The following is an 18,116-nucleotide window of genomic DNA, read 5'->3' as shown; positions in this document are numbered from 1 at the left end:
ACTAAAATGCACACAGAGCTTTAAAAAGTCCTATTTGTTTACAGCGTTAGGAACATTCCCTATTTATTTGCGGTATTTGGGACGGGAGTGGTGTAAGAAAAATAAGTTTTCCGTTTCATTGAAATTCGCATTACATTACTCCCTGAGAGTTACGTCTTACATACGTACGATAGAGTAACAAGCCAAATTTTCTACACTGCCATTTTAAAAGAAACGTCAAAGTTAAAAACAAGGATTAAAAATTATAATGGCGTCGTCAGTTTGTCCGTGACAAGCCTAATAACCAAAACAACAATAATATTCGGGTAGTATTATCAAAAAATATGACATGTAGAGTGTGAAAAAGCGAAAGAGAGATCACGAAAATGGCAACCGGACCGGAATCTCAGTCGCCCGACGGCGCGTGGACCGATTTTTGCGAGAGGCACGCCATGGCTGCAGCCCATGATTTTTCGAAAAGTTGCGTTCAGTATATAAACATGAGCTTGCCAGAGAGTTCGAAATCTTTGGTGACTGCGAAGGATTTACTGAAGAGATTCTTCGATTGCTTTACCGAGGAATTTGAGAAGGATTTTAATAAAAGAAAACTCCAAATCAACAAGGTTTCTAACGGAGTGTCTTCAGCTAGCGAAGACACTTTCGAAACTGAAGAGAGCTCCCCAAAAATGCAACATAAGCCGTTCTTTCGAAGGTCAGAATACAGCCAAAATACTTCGCGTTTAAGATTAGGTTGAGTTAAGCTTTTTGGAGCTATTTGTTTATTTTTGAAGGTTAAGTTTCAAGATGCTGCGGAAAAGCAAAGATCTGTTCCATAAGCACTCAGACGACGAATCCTCGTCATCTTACAACAAAACCAAGCTTGCCAAAATTGTAGTGGAGTGCAGGAAGGAGGGAATAGTCAATTATTCCACACCAGAGTGCTTGGATCAACCTTCAGGACCTCCCAAATGGGAGAAATGTAGGCTACAGCTGGTAAAGGCTACCGGCGGTTATATGCTCGAATTTTACTCTCCACCTAAGAATCCTAAGGTTAGGTTTCCATTTTATCTCAGTGCCAAAGGATCATTTAGTATAATTTTTAGCCTCGATGTGGGGTGTTTTGCGCGCTCATTACTGAAGCCCGTGAGACGACGGCGTTAGAAATGCCAGACCATGAAAACACATTTGTCTTAAAAGCCAGTAACAATATGGAGTTTGTTATAGAAGCCCATGACACAGATGACATGCGATCATGGCTTGCTACAATAAGGTAGGTCTTCATATGCTAGCTTCATTCAATCAGACAAATTCGCGTCCATTTACAAATTTGTTTCTGTGCATGGTTAGTTTTCAACCTTTTGGAACCTAGTTGTTGTCGATAAAGTTATCTGGCATACAAGTGGAATTTTAATTGGCTACATCAAAAGAAAAAGGGCCACAACAGTTTGTTTTATTTTTGATAATTGGAGTTTATAAAGTTAAACACAGCTATTTTAGGTGACAGAATTTAATTGGCCCGGTAAGTTTCAATTTTTAAAAAATTAAAAATAAATTAGATTTTTTCGTTTCTAAAATGACGTTTGAAAAGAATAAGCTCATCTAGTAGTGATGAGGTCTTTTAGAACCGCATAAATTAAGACCTAAAAGTTATTTATTCTACAGTATAGTGAAGCCTTGGGGGCAATCGACCACTTTTTATTTGACCAGTCAAAATGTTTTAAATAGCAGGTTGCAATAGGAGAGTGTTATCTCTCATTATTTAATAACAATATGTATTTTATTTTTTTATTTACCTATAACCCTCTTCAAATACAGAAATACAAATTATGGTTTTATTTTTATGCAATTCTTAAAAAGACCTGGGTCTTTAATATATTTATAATGAGATAAGCAAGACGTTTCGACACACACAAGTCCAAAATTTTTAAAACGGTAATAAATTTATTTCAAATTGATTTGTGTTACATATGGAGCAAATCTGATCAGGTTTAATGAAATAAGTGCAGCCGTTATAGGAGAATTTCAGAAAAATGTTATTGCTCAATCTTAATTGTACAATAATTATTAAAGTGGCCATTGACAATTGGCATTTTAAATTAAACATTGTTGGAGGCCAAGAATCTATTCTAAATTTTACCTTTGAAGAAGTTTAACATTTTTTCCGCTGAAGGTCTGATGGTATTCTAAGATTGCCACTAGCTTCAGCATATTCTCCCATGTCTAAATAAATACTTTACCAAGTTAAGTATTCCAAGGTGCTGTAATGTCTCACATAGTGTCTCTACAAAATCCTTTTCGTAAAGACTCTTAGTCAGTCGCGTAAAAGTTATTTCATTCTCGAATATCCTGAGACACACCCACTGATACTAATCTATAATTCAAGTGTACTACTCTGGAAATGAAAACACTAAAAAATACTGAATTATTAGTTAATAACTAAAAAAATATTGCATTTAGTTAGTACATTATACAATCATAATAAACCTACTTTCCAGATTGTTCATGTTAAAAATACTGTAAGTCAGAAATCTGATTGATGTTGACATCGATTAGCTGATTCGGTAATCGGAAAACGAGGCACATTTGCAATAAAGAAAGCTAGATTTTCTGACGCCTGCGCGGATTATTTTGAATTTCATAAAAAAAAAACAAAAAGAACTAATTTTTTCAAATACAATCAATATTCAAATCAAGAAACTTGTGTACTCTCTACGGAGGTTCCATTCACTTTAATAAATCATAATCCACACTAACATTTGCGTCTTTTTTTAATTAAGAAAAAGACTATTATTGACACAGTAATTACAGAAATTTTGGGAGACCTTCCCAGAATCTCCACTTACATATAATCTATTTGATAGCTGTGGTTTAGCGTGTTGAACTCTGTACCTAAATCATAAATTAAACCTACATAATGTTCCTTCCCATTAAGAGCAAAATAAACGAATTGAAAACAGTTTGCCATGCATCATTCGCTTTAATTCATCGAAAAAAAAAAAGGTTTTATTTTTTAAGGTATTGCATGAGATTAGGTCCTGGTGGTAACGAATTGGGCGTGGCGAATAACGATTATCATTCCAACGCGCCGGACTTACCCCCGCGGCATTTATCGGGCAGGGGCGGAGATAGGCTGTCTTCCAGTTCAAACTTTGATATTTGTCCAAATAATGGCGACGCGGTCGCCGCAGAACTCGACATCGGGCAGACTTTGAAAAAGGAGTTATGGTTCCACGGCACTTTGGGTAGGTCGGAGGCCGCGCAGCAGGTTCTGCACGACGGCGCAGTCGGTCACGGTCGGTTTTTGATCAGACAGAGCGAGACGAGGACCGGAGAGTTTGTTCTTACTTTTAACTTCCAGGCAAGTGACTACTGTTTAGTGTCATCCCAACTAACATTTTTCGCAGCTTAAGGTTTTATTAGAAATTTGTTTTATAAAAAACCTTAGCTTTTATAACAATGGTTATATTTTTATGAGAAAGCCATCGTGTATCACAAATTTCGGAAGAAGAGCAATAAATACCAAAACACTTAAGTTTTATAATGTTGCTTCCAAAGCGTTTCCGTTACTCTATCTACAAAAACTTTCGTGTTGGTTACCCCAGGATTGTTTAAAAAGTTTGATATAGTTCTTAAAAACCTTATTATAAAATAGTCTTGTAACCCTCATAAATCGTGAAGCACCTTATAAATATTCTACAGTTATTATGACACAAAGAATTTTATAAAAGTTACAGCCCATTAAGAAAGTATTTCGTATGGAAGAAACTCGATATGTTTTTGAATTCATATTGTTTAATAATTATTTTTATAAAGACGTTCCAAGTTAGACAAAATTGGTAAAACATTAAATATAGTTATTTATAGCTTTGATTCATTTGAAATACAATTATCCTTGATTTCATGCATTGCTGCTGATCAGCTTGCTTCCATTTTTAATTCTTTTGGGGGGCAACAACAGCACATCCGCTGGACTCCCACACTGTTGTAGAGTCCGTGAAAGATGTGTTTTCTCAACTTTTTGACATAATTGACATTTGACATTTACACACTAGTAATGTTGAATTGGTTTTCCCGGTTACTTTTAGTTTTATTCCAGTTACGAAGGTTTTTATAAACGCGGTTTTGGTATGAGAATTCCAAAATTGTCGTCTTTTTAATTGCAAGGTTCCCAGATAAGTTTTATAAACGTTTCTAAAGGTGTTTATTATTACTTGAAAGCCCATATAAAACTATAAGTTTTTAATAGGCGCACCTGGTGAACCTGGCGTCGTGAAACTTAACAAGTTACACAAAAAAGAATCACGGGACATGGTTTTAACTTTAAATTATCAACCGAAATTACGCCTCATTACATAAGAATAAAATAAAGTCATCTTAGGATTTTTTGTTGTTGTTTTATGTTTTAAAATATTATAAATTGTTATATTATACGGAAAATGTCACGTCAGATTGGTCAGCCACAGCTTCGAGCCACATTTATTCTCACACCTCGAATTTTGACGTTTGTCATGTCACACGTCACTCGATGAATGTATTGTGTAGTTTATTAAGACCCGTGGCGCAAATGCCGTTTATCAAACTTGTTGCATAATATGATAATAATAGTAATAATAATAAAGTTTATTCATCATAATAAATGTTAACCTACATATTAAAATAATACATATGTTAATGAACCAACTGTTCAGCACTGAAACATTGTTTATTGCTTGTTAGTGCTGGTTCATACTTAATATAACGACAGGAGGCCATTTTTACTACCTGGAATAGAGTCACAGTCGAGTTTATATTATTTACAATATTTACAATGGGGGTTTTTTAGAATAAAACGACTTTTCACATAACGGTAGCAAACACCTTATGGATTTCTAGTCTATCTGTAAAATTTCTTTAGCTTTATTTAGAAATGTTTATCATATCATATCATATCTTTAAGTTTTTTGGGTGAGTACTTCAAAGATGATCTTTCCTTGGCGGTTGTTTTGCTCACTGGGACCATTACACAATTATTTTTATGTCAGGTATTCTGTTGATTTGTGATATTTTCAAGCTCTTTTTTCTGTTAATGTTGACGGGTGTCTGGTATTATAGTTTCATTATATAAAATGTAGTAACCCACGTTTACTTCTTCCAAAATTTATTTGCGATTCAAAGGGAGAGTAGTAAAATTGTTTAAGCTAATGATTTTTTAAGTAATCTTTGAGATAAGAAAATCTGGTAGCTAAAAATCTTGTTCTATTAGCCATATGCTTAATATGTTTGTCCCACCTTAAATGACCATCAAGAATTATGCAAAAAATATTTTGCAGAATCAGTCTTTAGAAATTCATTATTTTCTTCCACTTTGATGGTTTCAAAGTGTGCTAAAGTATTAGAGTAAGATGCAAAAGGAATAAAATTTGTCTTAGTGTAGTTTAAAGTCAGTTTATTTTGCTTAAGTTGATCCCAGTTTTCTGCGGTGTGAAATATGGCATGTCATCTGCAAAACTGAATATACTTCCTACACTATCAATGTCTAAGAGATCGTTTATATAGATTGTGAACAGCATTGGACCCAATAACGTTCCTTGTGGAATACCGCATGTTGCGGTTCTTTTTTTTGCTTTTAACGCCATCAATATTTACAAATTGTTTTCTATTTATCAGATAGTCTTTTTTCATAAGACCAACGAAAACGCACAAGGAAGCTTTCTTCGTATCTATTGCATTATAAATGTGCGAAGTCAGATTAAATAGTGCATCTTCTGTGGATTTGTGTTTCCGGAAACTGAACTGTCTTGTATTGTACTGTACTCTCTCTTTGATCGCTTTTTAAAATATATTCCCAACATTCGAAATAAGTGAAATCCAGGTTATTTTTTTAGTTTTAATCCTTTAATAATTTTGTGTATTTCTCTGCACGTCATTTCTCTGAAGTAGTGCACATTATATGTAGCGCATCTAATATTTTCATTGTAAGAAACATTTTTATTATTTCGTCAAAATAAAGATCTGTTGGTGTCGACTTTACAGTAAAAGCAAGGTAGATTGATAAGGACATGAAATAAAATATAATGTATATTAATGATATAGAAACTGGTGAAGCAAGTGGCGTCATTGATTTGTGTTTATAAACACTGTAGGTTTTATAGTGGTGACGAAAATGCTTTCCTTGCTGCTATAAACTTTATAGTTTATAAAGGTAACTACAACCCCTAATTACAAATAGGCGGGAAGTAAAACTCTTATATGGGACTAAATTCTGGGGTCCGATACCGTTCATTTAAGTGCTACAGCGGTTTTATAAGAGTAATGAAAACAATTGATAGGTTGTAAAAAATAAATAATTAAACAAGAAATGTTAGTTCCGCTGGGAAAATCGCTACACCCTTTCTAATCATGTTTAAGTTTTCTTGCAAATTTTCAATTTGATCGAATTGAATTGTACAGGGTCGGGCCAAGCATCTGCGCATGACGATCAACGACCAAGGTCACTGTCGCGTCCAACACTACTGGTTCCAGTCGATCTACGAGATGCTCGAGCATTTCCGATCACAGCCGATCCCGCTCGAGAGCGGCGGCAACTCAGACGTAAAACTTACCGACTTCATATTGAACCCTACGGCGCGTCAGCAGCTGAGCCGAGGCACTTCATCGCCGAACGCGACGCTGGCGGCCACCGCGGCGGCGCCGGAACCCCAGCCTGGCGCCTCGACGGCGGTCAACGGCGTCGTCGACGTCGTCGGCAGACGGCAGATACCGGCGCCGGACGCGAGACAAGTGAGATAGGTGTAGCGAGCGGGTGTTGTATGATTATGCGCGTCCGATGGGTGTGGCGTGTGCGCAGTGAATTTCGGTTTCGAGGTAGTCGTCGATACGGAATGGAAAAAAAATGATTCTTTGCCCGAAAATGGCGTCCGCCGTCCAAATTTACTTTATTGTTACTTTTGCGCTATATTAGTGAGACGTCAGCTGTTGAAATTTAGAATCCAGACAAACCGATTTGCCATATAAGTTTTTGTGGTATTATTGGAGACTATTTCACAGATCATTTTAATTATTGCTTTGGAAATATTTAAATTGCAAGTTGAACAATCTGTTAAGAGTACTTAAATGAAAATCAAAATATACCCTGGAAATATTAATAGGCCTAATAAGTGTTCAGCAACTAACCAAAACTGATTATTTGAGGGACCATAGTAGCAGTGTCCGAATATTGGTATCCCACGTTTCAATTTTATAAAAAAACGCTAAGTTAAGTAGTCCGTAATAATTTAAAAAACCCAAAGAAAGAACCCATACAAATTTATACAGTCAGCCTAAACGTTGACAGTTACCAACGAAAATGGGCGAACGCTACGTCATCACCAATGTAGCGTATACCAGATGGGTCTGGTAATTGGTGCATTTGACTTATCGATGCCTAAATCGTTTTGGATTACGAGAGGGTTGCCAAGATCGATACCACTTTTTTTACCTTTTTTTTTCCCATGCAATTTTTAACTAAATTCACAACTTTTTTCTTTAATTATTACAAATTTCCTGTTTTCAATTTTTATTAGCAACTTTAGTTGAGTATTTTTAATTAATTATTAGAAATGTCCTGGTTCTTCAATTTTTACTACTTGGTTGAGTATTTTTTGAATTATTGTAGAAAACTCTTTGAGTCTTCTGAGCAAAATAGAGCTAATTGATGGAAATTTTCATGTAAAGTTACTTTACTTTTATTTCCCGCAATTACTGGATGTGTAAATCTTTTTGGTCAGGTGCGGAGGTTGGAAGTGGTCTGATCCGATCGATCTGCAAAATGGTACATCTGACCTACTGTTGTCTACACCGCGTTAACAAAATTAATTGTTAGCGGATTTAATTGAAAATTCCGCATTATATACCAAACAACTATTAAGAAGATTATTAAAATATAATTATTAAAATGTAGTATTTATTATTATTTCAAATACACGACGACCTGAACTTTTTTTGTTAGTTTTTTCATGGGAATATCAATGTAAAAAATTTTAAAGCCATTGGCCAAAGGGCTTATTCTAATTTTATAGGATCAAACGGCAAAATGTACTTAAAAATTTTACTCTTCTTCCACCTTTATTAACGAGACCCACACCCGTTCCACGACTACCTCAAAACGACTTTAATTTGGTGCAAGATATAAAGTTAAAAAAAATTATGTCTTGTAACATTTTTGAGTATCGGCGGTAGCTTTAGAACTTCACTTGTTAATTTTTCTCATTGCCAGGTTTTCGTTTTGACCGAAGAATCTTCTTTCCACGCGAGATTTGTTGTTAACTTTTGGATGTTTATTTTTGTATTGGTTAAAAGCTAAGCATCGTCCCTGAGTTCGCGCAAATTTTTATTTATTTTAGAGTTAATTTAACAACGATATTATTTCATCGCCCTTGAATCGTGTGATATATGAACAAAAGTTTAAAACTCCCGTTCTTATAAATTGTTTTAAATTTTTGTTTAAGTACAATATCGAGAACTCGTGCCCTCCTCCCTTCTTACCTCATGATCTACTTTTTAGTTTATGTTTATTCCTTTTTTTGTACAAACTTGTCGATGTTGTGTTTTCGTGTGTGTACGCACTCTTTTACTATTAGGGGCTTAAACGTTTAAAATTAAATAAAAAATAAAATTAAAATTATAAACATGACATAAAGTTTTGCATACATCGCGTTTTGCATTGAGTTGTTTGCGATTCCCTTCTAAAAATTCAAAAATTTGCCACCGTTCCGTAATAATCCAGGAGAAATGCTAATTGTAAATTACATTTTGTTATCGGGGCCCTATGAAGAATTTCAAGTATATACTAAAAAATCCATGTCCTTGTTTCAACTAAAAACAATTTGGCAAAACTTGGTTTAATGCAGAACGACCGCATATTTTTGAATTTACAAATTAAGAGATTCTAATAGTGCGCCTCGAATTGTAACACCCTGTATGTGTGGGAGATCACTTTTTTTGTGTCTCGTGACGCTTTTGTAGTTGTCGACTTTCGGATCCATTTTTGGAAGCAAAAACTTCAAAAACTGAAAATACTCCACGATACGTGAGTAACTTTGATATTGAGTAGATTTTGTACAAAAGAATAAACAAGTGCAATTTTTAAATATATTATTGTCTACCGTAGAAGTTTGCGTCTTCAGGTTAAGGTATAATTTATTTGGCTTTAATTTATTATTTTAATTGTGTAAAACGGCTGCGAAACAAGAACCTGTTTTATTTATTTTATTTTTGTTCGAGTTAAGTTATAGCAAGTACAATGGAACACGTAATATACATGATTTTGAAGTTCTTAGCGTTTTGTTTTATTTTATTTTTTCACCTTGAACACTTTGGTCTCAGAAAATCTGAAGGTCCACTTTTTCTGCAGCGAAATTTTTTTTAAAACTTTTCCATTTTCGGTCTTTGGGATTGAGGTAACGTATTCCTGGTTTTTACGCGAGTGAAAGAGCTGGCGAATTTTTTTTATAGGTCCTGTCTCATAATGGGAGTGTGAGAACCCAGGACACTTCCATTGAGCAGATTCAAGCGGAAGCGTCGGGTCGGGCGGTCGAAAATCAGTACAGCTTCGTTTAAAACTGAAGATATGAAATAGATTTTAAAGTAAATTCCAATTCTTGGTGAATACCTAAAACCCGGTGACAAGGTGATTCTTGTGTTTTTCCTAAAAATACTTCTCAAGAATCTGCTTTCACTTAAAAGTAAAATTAGATTGTTTCTGAATGTTAAATGTTTTATCCCCTACACAGTAATCATTCTGGAAGTAACTCCAATTCCTAATCAACCTTAAAAGTATTATGGGAAAGTATTGTTTTATAATGTGTTCCTATTATTATAATTATTATTTATTGTCATATAACCTGCCAAATGTACAATTTTTTTATAAATTCTTAATATATCTTGTGTTATAATTGATGTGTTATTTTCCTAGCACTATGATGTCGTCACAGTTGATCATCATGAAAATAATTTAATTGCTGGTTCAGAAATTCCTCCAACTGAGAGGAAGTAACAAATTCTTCCCTTACAGAGTTCGTTATTTTTGCTAAATTAACGGCCAGAACGTGAACGCAGGTCAAACTACTTCGCGTTTTTAAAACTTGCTCTTGGAACCTGGTACATTGACAAAAATTAATACTGTCGTAAATTGTATATTGGTCAGCACTTGTAATTATTTTATAGACCTGTCGAGATCGATCTGGTATCAAATAACGAAATACTCTACATTTTTCTAGTAGTTCGGTTGCCTCGACTACGGTCTCTCCGAAAAATGAGTGTAGGCTTTCTACAGTTTCGCTGGAAACTAACATATCTAAATTAAATGGAAATTATTTAAAAAAATATAACTACATAATTTGTTTTGTTGATAGTCCGATTCTGCCTTTTTCAATGTATCGAATGCCAATTTGGGTACCAACGATTTTTGCATCTTTTAAGCCCAATCTTAGAACGGTTACAGTTCTTTTCTTAATTTCCATTAGCAAAAACTGCTAGAATCATTCGGCAACGGTTACGTTTACCGACAATGATGTTCTTCTTTTCTTCTTTCTTCTTTACTTCTAATGGCCAAGACTACATAAGGTCATTCGGCCAGCTTACACAATTTTGAACATTATTCAAATATCCTAAAGAATGCCTTCTTAAGAGAAGGGTCTGGACCAATCCATCATCCTCCGGATTTGTTACATATACAAAATGGAATTTCAACAAAAAAAAGGTTCTTTGACCGATTACAAAAAACGGCCTCCTCCCCTTCCCCCGCGGACCAACCGGGTCCAACCGGCCGCCATACCGGCGTGAACAGGAAAAAACGACGGAGCCGACCACGATTGTAACTTTATAATATTCACTGAACACTAAAAACACTAAATCCACACTGTGGATACCGATTTCAAAGTTTTTAGGGACGATTGCAAGGGATTCTGTCGGGAGCGAACAGAGGTTAAACCTCGTGCAATGCTCCACCACAGAATCGACAATGATGTTAAGTTGTCATCAACTTAATTTCTTAAAATTCGATGAACGACTTCGTGAATTTGCCTAATGAAAATCCTATGAAGAATTTGTAAAACATAACCTGTCTTCCTAGTGGGAATTTTGAAGGTTTAAGTTTTTAAAATGGAAATTAAACCGACTCGTAAAACATGGGACGAGCTCACAGTTTCTTTGCACAGCGAAGTCATGAACGGAATTAAGAGTTTTAATTTTCCTACCATGACTCCGGTGCAGGCTGCCACAATTCCGCAATTGTTAAACAAGAAAGATGTTGCTGCAGAGGCAGTCACGGGTAATTAATATCCATATGAGCCTTATTCGTTAGTAATTAGCTTTTTAAGGTTCTGGAAAAACTTTGGCCTTTTTAATACCCCTACTGGAAATGCTGAAGAGAAGAGAGGTGGAAGAAAAGTGGAAAAAGTATCAAATTGGTGCCATAGTGATATCTCCAACTCGTGAATTAGCATTGCAAACCAAAACGGTGCTGGATCAGATGCTCGATCATATACAAGTGCTAGCATTTCACATATTATAAAGTAATATTTTGTTTTCATAAACAATGTTTTAGAATTTGACAACAATTCTGTTTGTGGGGGGAAATAATGTGGAAGAAGATGTAAGGACATTTAACAAGAATGGTGGAAATATTGTTATATGTACACCTGGAAGGTTAGAAGACCTACTATCTAAAAAAGACATTAACCTTCCAAACTCTGTCAAATGTTTAGTAAGTCTCGTAATATACTTTTTAGTTTTTGGTTATCTTAAAAATGTAATAAAATTTTTAAATGAAAAGCCCTGTCTATTATACATAAAATACTAAGTATATTTTTAAGTTATTCAAAGGAAATTTATGGTGATGTGTTTTATATCCCAGTTACAATAAACTTGCCACATTATACAGGGAACTTTGTCGAACTGTTAGGGTAAAACTGCAAGTATCAGATTTGAAAAACTGAAATTAAACTAATGTTGGTGGTGCTAAACCATTTGCAAGATGGTGGCACATCAAGATATACCGAAAGTGTGTGGAAGAATACCCAATTCTAAAATACCCCATTCTACACACATTTGATGTATATTATCTCATAACATAAATTTTACCTTTTGTGCGATATTTATGTCAAACTTTACATACCCAACAATATCCGCGAATTTTTCCGGTATAATTTTGCTTTATTAACTTACACTGTAGAAAATGATGTGGTGACAAACTGGTATTATTAACAATCTAAATTATTCACTAAATTTTTTCTACAGGATAAGTTAATAGGGTAAAATTTTAAAGGAAAAATTTATAGATATTGTCTGGTCTGCAAATGTCAATTTTGACGAAACATTAAATTCTTACAAATGGTAAAAAATTTATGTATACATGCAATATGTGTTCCATTTAAAATATGAAAGTTGACACCCCACCTCCGGTATATCTGAATGTGGAAATATCTTAGCGGGATTGTCCTTACCAACATTAGTTTAATTCCAAATTGTAAATTTTTTTCTACTTATAACCAAGCACACCTAAGTTGAAATTTTCCAAGCGACCGATTTTGGTCACATAACGTCACTATCCTTGTAAAATTCTTCTCACAGGAGCTTCTGATATTGGATGAGGCTGACAGACTGCTTGACCTGGGCTTTCAAAAGTCTTTAGATACAATCCTTAGTTACTTGCCAAGGCAAAGAAGAACAGGTTTATTTTCCGCAACCCAAACAAAAGAAGTGGAAAATCTCATACGGGCGGGCTTAAGAAACCCCGTGTTGGTCAGCGTGTCCGCCCGTGACAAACACAGCACCCCCGACATGCTGAACAACTATTACGTATTGGCCCGGAACGATGGCAAATTGGCAACCCTGTTAGCTTTTCTGGAAACGAAAAACGTCCACAAGGCGCTACTGTTTTTGCCCACCTGCGCGTGCGTAGATTATTGGTCGAAAATATTCCCCCGGATTATTTTACAAAAACTAAAGTTGCCCATCATGGCCATCCACGGAAAGATGAAAGATAAACGGAAGAAGATTTTGGACAAGTTTAGAGACGCCGATAAAGGACTGTTGTTGTGCACAGACGTGATGGCCCGAGGCATAGACATACCGGAAGTGCGACTTCGTTATGTTATTTTGACATCCTGTATAAAAAGGTTTCCTAGGTGGAATGGGTGTTGCAATGGGACCCCCCATCGAATGCTTCCTCGTTTGTTCACCGCGTGGGGAGGACGGCGAGGCAGGGCAATCAGGGGTCCGCCCTAATCATATTATTGGAAAGCGAGGAGTCCTACGTCAATTTTATAGAAACGAATCAGAGGCTCAAGTTAAATAAGCTGGAAGATTTTGCCAACGATGACAGGGTTTGAATTTTTTACTGCGCCAAGGTCATGCAAATTTCATAAATAAAAATTGCAGGTGCGCGCGGTTAGGGAGTCTATTAGGAATTTGTTGAAAAGTGACAGGGCCCTCATGGAAAAAGCGACGCAAGCTTACGTGTCTCACGTCCGGGCCTATTCCAAACACGAGTGTTCCCTGCTGCTCAGGGTGAAGGTATAGCAAAATTTCGTGCGTTGGTTTGGACATAATAATCTAATCCCCAGAGGGTTTCTTCACTCCACAATGATAAGCACTATTTCAGTTAGTGTACATTACTATGTAGCAGTTAGTACTTGTCTTAGTCTTTTTCATTGTTTTAAACTGCTGGTAAGCTAGAACTGGCAACATTGCAAACGGCTATATACCAAATTACAAAGACATTATCGTCAGAGTTCGTTACAAGTTTTTGTGTAGTACTAGAAATTAGTCAGGATATTTTCGTCTACCCTGTAGGGCAGTGGTGGGGAAACTTTTTTTAAAACGGGCCATTTGTAATAACTAGACGATCGTAGCGGGTCAAAGAATGCTTAATCGTTAAACAATTTATGTGTTTTATAATATATTATTACATACGCTTATTATTTTAATAGTAAAAAAGCAAAAGGTAAGAAAATCATAAGCACAAAATATAAAATGAATTTAGTGTAGTTTTTGATGTGAAGTATTATCACTTTATTTTCTGGTGTCATTACTGGTTGATGGTGCATGAGAAAAATGAAATTGAGACTGTTTTATCAAAATTTCATCATAGTCCGGTTTCATTTGCGAAGCAGAAGTCCTTAAAACGATGGAAGGTGCTCACCTATAATTCTTTCTTAAGGAAGTTTTCCTAAGCTTCACTGTTGAAAAGATTTGTTCATATATAGAAGATGAGCCGAACATTGTCATTACCTTCATTGCATGAGTGATTAGATTTGGGAAATTATCTGGACTTAATTTTTTTTATAAAATTCTAGTAATGGTACTGTATGAAAAGTTTGGTTTATGAGAGTATTACAGTTCAGTTTGATTAACTCAGTTTGAAATTTTGCATCAACTTCTTCGTAATTAACATTGAATACGGTCGAAAAAATACTAAATTCTGGTTCCATTTTTCTAAAGTCCTGTACTCTCCAGATAGTTTTCTCAAATTAATTTCGTATTTTTTAATCTTATTGTTTGATATAGTGAATTTCAAAGATTGTATTCTTGGAAAATGAGAAAAATCAGATTTAGAGATCTGATTAGCAAGTAATAATAACTGTAATTTGAAACTCTTCCGGTATTGCCAAATAAAGTGAAGAAACTCATTCATGTGTACGAGGAGGTCTATGAAAAAAGCGAAATCGGAAAGCCACGCTTCCTTTTCTAAGACGTCAAATTGATTATAAATGTCTTTATCGAGAAAAAAATTCACAATATCATCTTTTAAATCCCAAATTTTTTTCGAATACTGTTCCAGTACTTAACCAACGAACTTTTGAATAACACATGATATCGGAATGCTCAGCATGTACGCACTCCAAAAACTGTTGAAGCTGACGATGTAATAATCCTCTGGAACGAATCATATTTACTAGTTTTACAACAATATTAAGTATATATACAGAGAGCATCCTGATGTATAAGGCAATGCAAAAAAACATCATTTCGCGGATACTTAGAATCAAATTTTCCAACAAATCGTTGACTGATTCCAACCATATTAGGAGATTTTCAAATTCACAAAATCACCATTCGTTGTTCCTTTCATTAACCCTGCAAGTTCTTCTGTAATTTCAAAGTCAGCGTTGATTCCTCTTACAAATACGAGTAACTGCGCAGTATCGCTGATATCTGTACTTTCATCCGTGGTAATTGAATAAAAAATAAATTTTTGAGTTTTTGTAGTCGGTTGTGAAATTAGATTTTTATCAATATTTTCAATTCTCTCGGTGGTTTTTTTTTTGAGAGTGACTGAAAATCAATTTTCTTTTCAGGGCACATAATGTCGCATACATCTATCATGCACTGCTTTATAAGTTCTCCATCTGAAAATGCTTTATTAGTTTTAGCAATATTATAAGCCAACACATAACAGGCTTTCGTAGCGCATCTTCGAGAATGATTAGCTCTCTGAAATAATTGTTGACTTGATAAATTTTTTATTAAATCTTTCGATTTTTTTTTACCTCTTCACTTAACGATGAGTAGGAGTGGTTTTCATGTTTGCGTTCAAACATTCTCACGACGGCATTCTTAAACGGGCCGGATTAAACCTTTCCGCGGACCGTAGTTTCCTCATCACTGCTGTAGGGACTCCACAATCTCGCGTGTATTATTGGCGAATATTTTCCATGCTTCTCCCATACATTTGTGAACAGTGTAATATTGCAGGAGCTACCATTGGGAGCTTTAGCTGCCACCTATAGTTTACTTCAGTTGCCGAAGATGCCTGAGCTGAAGCATCGAGACTTATCCGACTTTCCCGAAACGGACATTGACGTGGCCAGTATTCCTTATCGAGATAAGAATAGGGAAGCGACCAGGCAACAAAAATTAACCCAGTACAAAGCGACCGGTAACCCTCGAACAGAGTTCAAAGTAGTCGCGTTGGGCAGTCATTACTTTTTTGCAGGTGTCTGGCCCGGGTTTAAACAGAAGTTTGTGAAAAAAGCAACCGAGCCCTGGTGCAAAACTAAACAAAACAAGGAGGCGAGGAAGGAAAAGAAGTTGAAAAGGAAACAAGCGAAATTGGCCCAATCTGACGAACAGGGGAAAAAGAGAAAAAGCAAAGGCGAGTTCAAAAGTGACCAAGCCATTTGCTTTTGATAACCTCAATTTGTTTCCCCCAATTTCAGCGGGTATCAGCGCCGAAGACTTGGAAGAGCTGAGGAAAGATGTGGCATTACTGAAAAAGCTAAAGAGGAGGAAGATAACTGACGAGGAGTACGATAAGGAGATAGGGTTGGGCTAACTTAGGGTTTTGTGAGAATAAAACTAGACACCTTTTACAAATAAATTCCTTGGAGAACTTTATTTGCGAAAAAAAAATATATAAAACAACTGTAACATTTTGAGAATACTTGTATTTGAACGAGATATGCCCAAGAAAACCAATTATGTACAAAAAAACATGAGCGGCGGGTATAAATCGGTAATTTTTTTTATAAGCGGAAAATATGTTCCAAAAAAATAACCTAAGGCACCTAGAGTTGACTTATATGTATTGGGCATCGATACTGATCTTGTTTAATAGGTCTCTTGAGACGTTTTCCGCCATGCGAGTGGAAAATCCGTAGAGAAAAGTTTGAAAGGCCAATTATTAAATTAATTATTTCTTTCAAAGAAAATTTTTCCTTTGCGGTTTTTCTGTTACACAACGAAAAACAAAGACAATACACGCGACACACAATTTTGCGAAAACGTATAAAAAATACCAAACGATAAAAACGTAAAATTTCTAACAAAACAAAGTGTAATTTGATAACTATACCAATTTATCCGCAAAACGGCCATTTTATAAATAATACACGCAAAGAATAACGGCATGTCGATTTTTTTTACGGAAAAGTTGGTAATACGCAGGTATAATTTCGAGGTTAAGCGTATATGGATTGTCAAATGTGGTACCCAGAACGGTACTTACTGCTGATAATCAGATTGCGAACTGACGCATTTAGGAACTGACTTTGTTATTGGCATAAAAATGAAGAAAATAGAAAAAAAAAGGAAAATATTTTAAAAAAGTTTTTATATTTTATATTAGTATAAAGATGAAGTTAAATACTAGGCTTAATTTGAAGAATTTTTACCAACATTTATTTTAAGTTACGCTCACAATTTTTTAGGGTGGTGAATATAACAAAAATAAATGTATAAATCATCGTACCCATGTACACCACAGTTTTCGCAAATTTATTATCCGATGATGGTGGCTGCTAATAACATGCCCATTTGGAACTATTTCGTAATGTTTACATGATACCTTTGACCAGCTGGGTAAGCGACAATGAAGCATTATTCGTGGCTCTGTTATTAGATTTTGCAACAGGTGATTTGTGAAAAATGTGGAAAACTTTTCAACACTTTACAATAAAATCCACTTTTATCGTGCTTAAAATGTAAGGTGGAAGCCGAAGCATTATTTAATGCAGAACACGTAATTTTAATTGGGTCTACTGCAGGAACCAGCAAATTGAAAGCACTCCTTATGAAAGGGTCGATTAAATATTGTAAATTGCATTTGTAAAGCTGGATTGTCGGAAAATTTTAAATATATTAATAAATATATAAACAATAAATAGTAAATGTTCACATGAGTCACATCCATCAGCACGCAATTTGCGTTGTGATTGGATTTGAAGCACTTAAACTTTTCCTTCAATATTGAACACTCAGATGAATCCACAATAGCCACTGAATCGCGGACTATTCCAAACGAAATACTTTCTAAGCAGCATCAACATAGAAACAGCTTAATATTTTTTCGGCTAGAGGTCTCATTACATTGTAATTAAATACAGTAATGGTCGCGTTCAGCAACTACAACGTTGGACAAACGTTTGATATTACTTGTCTGAACGTTTCCGCCTGCTTGGAACTTTCACTATTTAATAATTATATTATATAGTTACCTAAATTAAATTATTATACAAAAAATATTACTAATGGGCCATGAGAAAAAAAACAACGCCATCATAAGCCAGGCATAAAATCGCCGCAGAAACATTTCGTTTTAACTTTATCAAAATTCCCGCGTTTGTTTTTCCTTATCGATTCCGAATCATAAGCTAATGGCATACCTCAAACAATACAAA

At 35.2% G+C, this 18,116-nt stretch overlaps 2 protein-coding genes across 2 annotated transcripts; both read left to right on the top strand.

Annotated features, from left to right (window-relative positions):
• The first annotated feature begins 222 nt into the window (after window positions 1-222).
• LOC132706312 (SH2B adapter protein 1) lies at window positions 223-9,884 on the top strand. Its single transcript, XM_060677581.1, has 6 exons — window positions 223-691; window positions 771-1,029; window positions 1,083-1,249; window positions 2,995-3,337; window positions 6,409-6,738; window positions 9,451-9,884. Exons 1-6 carry the CDS (start codon window positions 366-368, stop codon window positions 9,553-9,555), a joined length of 1,530 nt encoding a protein of 509 aa, XP_060533564.1. The 5' UTR covers window positions 223-365; the 3' UTR covers window positions 9,556-9,884.
• Window positions 9,885-11,044: 1,160 nt separating this feature from the next.
• On the top strand, window positions 11,045-18,089 carry LOC132706870 (probable ATP-dependent RNA helicase DDX55 homolog). Its single transcript, XM_060678477.1, has 9 exons — window positions 11,045-11,266; window positions 11,316-11,485; window positions 11,543-11,701; window positions 12,568-13,074; window positions 13,125-13,322; window positions 13,378-13,512; window positions 15,694-15,877; window positions 15,935-16,093; window positions 16,158-18,089. Exons 1-9 carry the CDS (start codon window positions 11,098-11,100, stop codon window positions 16,271-16,273), a joined length of 1,797 nt encoding a protein of 598 aa, XP_060534460.1. The 5' UTR covers window positions 11,045-11,097; the 3' UTR covers window positions 16,274-18,089.
• Window positions 18,090-18,116: the final 27 nt, after the last annotated feature.

The sequence above is a fragment of the Cylas formicarius genome, unplaced genomic scaffold, assembly GCF_029955315.1.
Source record: "Cylas formicarius isolate icCylForm1 unplaced genomic scaffold, icCylForm1.1 PGA_scaffold_8__14_contigs__length_24414737, whole genome shotgun sequence".
Lineage (NCBI taxonomy): Eukaryota > Metazoa > Arthropoda > Insecta > Coleoptera > Brentidae > Cylas > Cylas formicarius.
Note: the sequence above shows the minus strand (reverse complement) of the source record. Positions and strands in the feature narration are given on the sequence as shown.

Coding starts and splice junctions, on each gene's coding strand:
- LOC132706312 (XM_060677581.1), top strand. CDS start 366: ATGGCAACCGGACCGGAATCTCAGTCGCCCGACGGCGCGTGGACCGAT. Junction 1,030..1,082: donor CTCCACCTAAGAATCCTAAG/GTTAGGTTTCCA, acceptor TATAATTTTTAG/CCTCGATGTGGGGTGTTTTG. Junction 3,338..6,408: donor TTCTTACTTTTAACTTCCAG/GCAAGTGACTAC, acceptor TGAATTGTACAG/GGTCGGGCCAAGCATCTGCG.
- LOC132706870 (XM_060678477.1), top strand. CDS start 11,098: ATGGAAATTAAACCGACTCGTAAAACATGGGACGAGCTCACAGTTTCT. Junction 11,702..12,567: donor CAAACTCTGTCAAATGTTTA/GTAAGTCTCGTA, acceptor TTCTTCTCACAG/GAGCTTCTGATATTGGATGA. Junction 13,513..15,693: donor CCCTGCTGCTCAGGGTGAAG/GTATAGCAAAAT, acceptor GTAATATTGCAG/GAGCTACCATTGGGAGCTTT.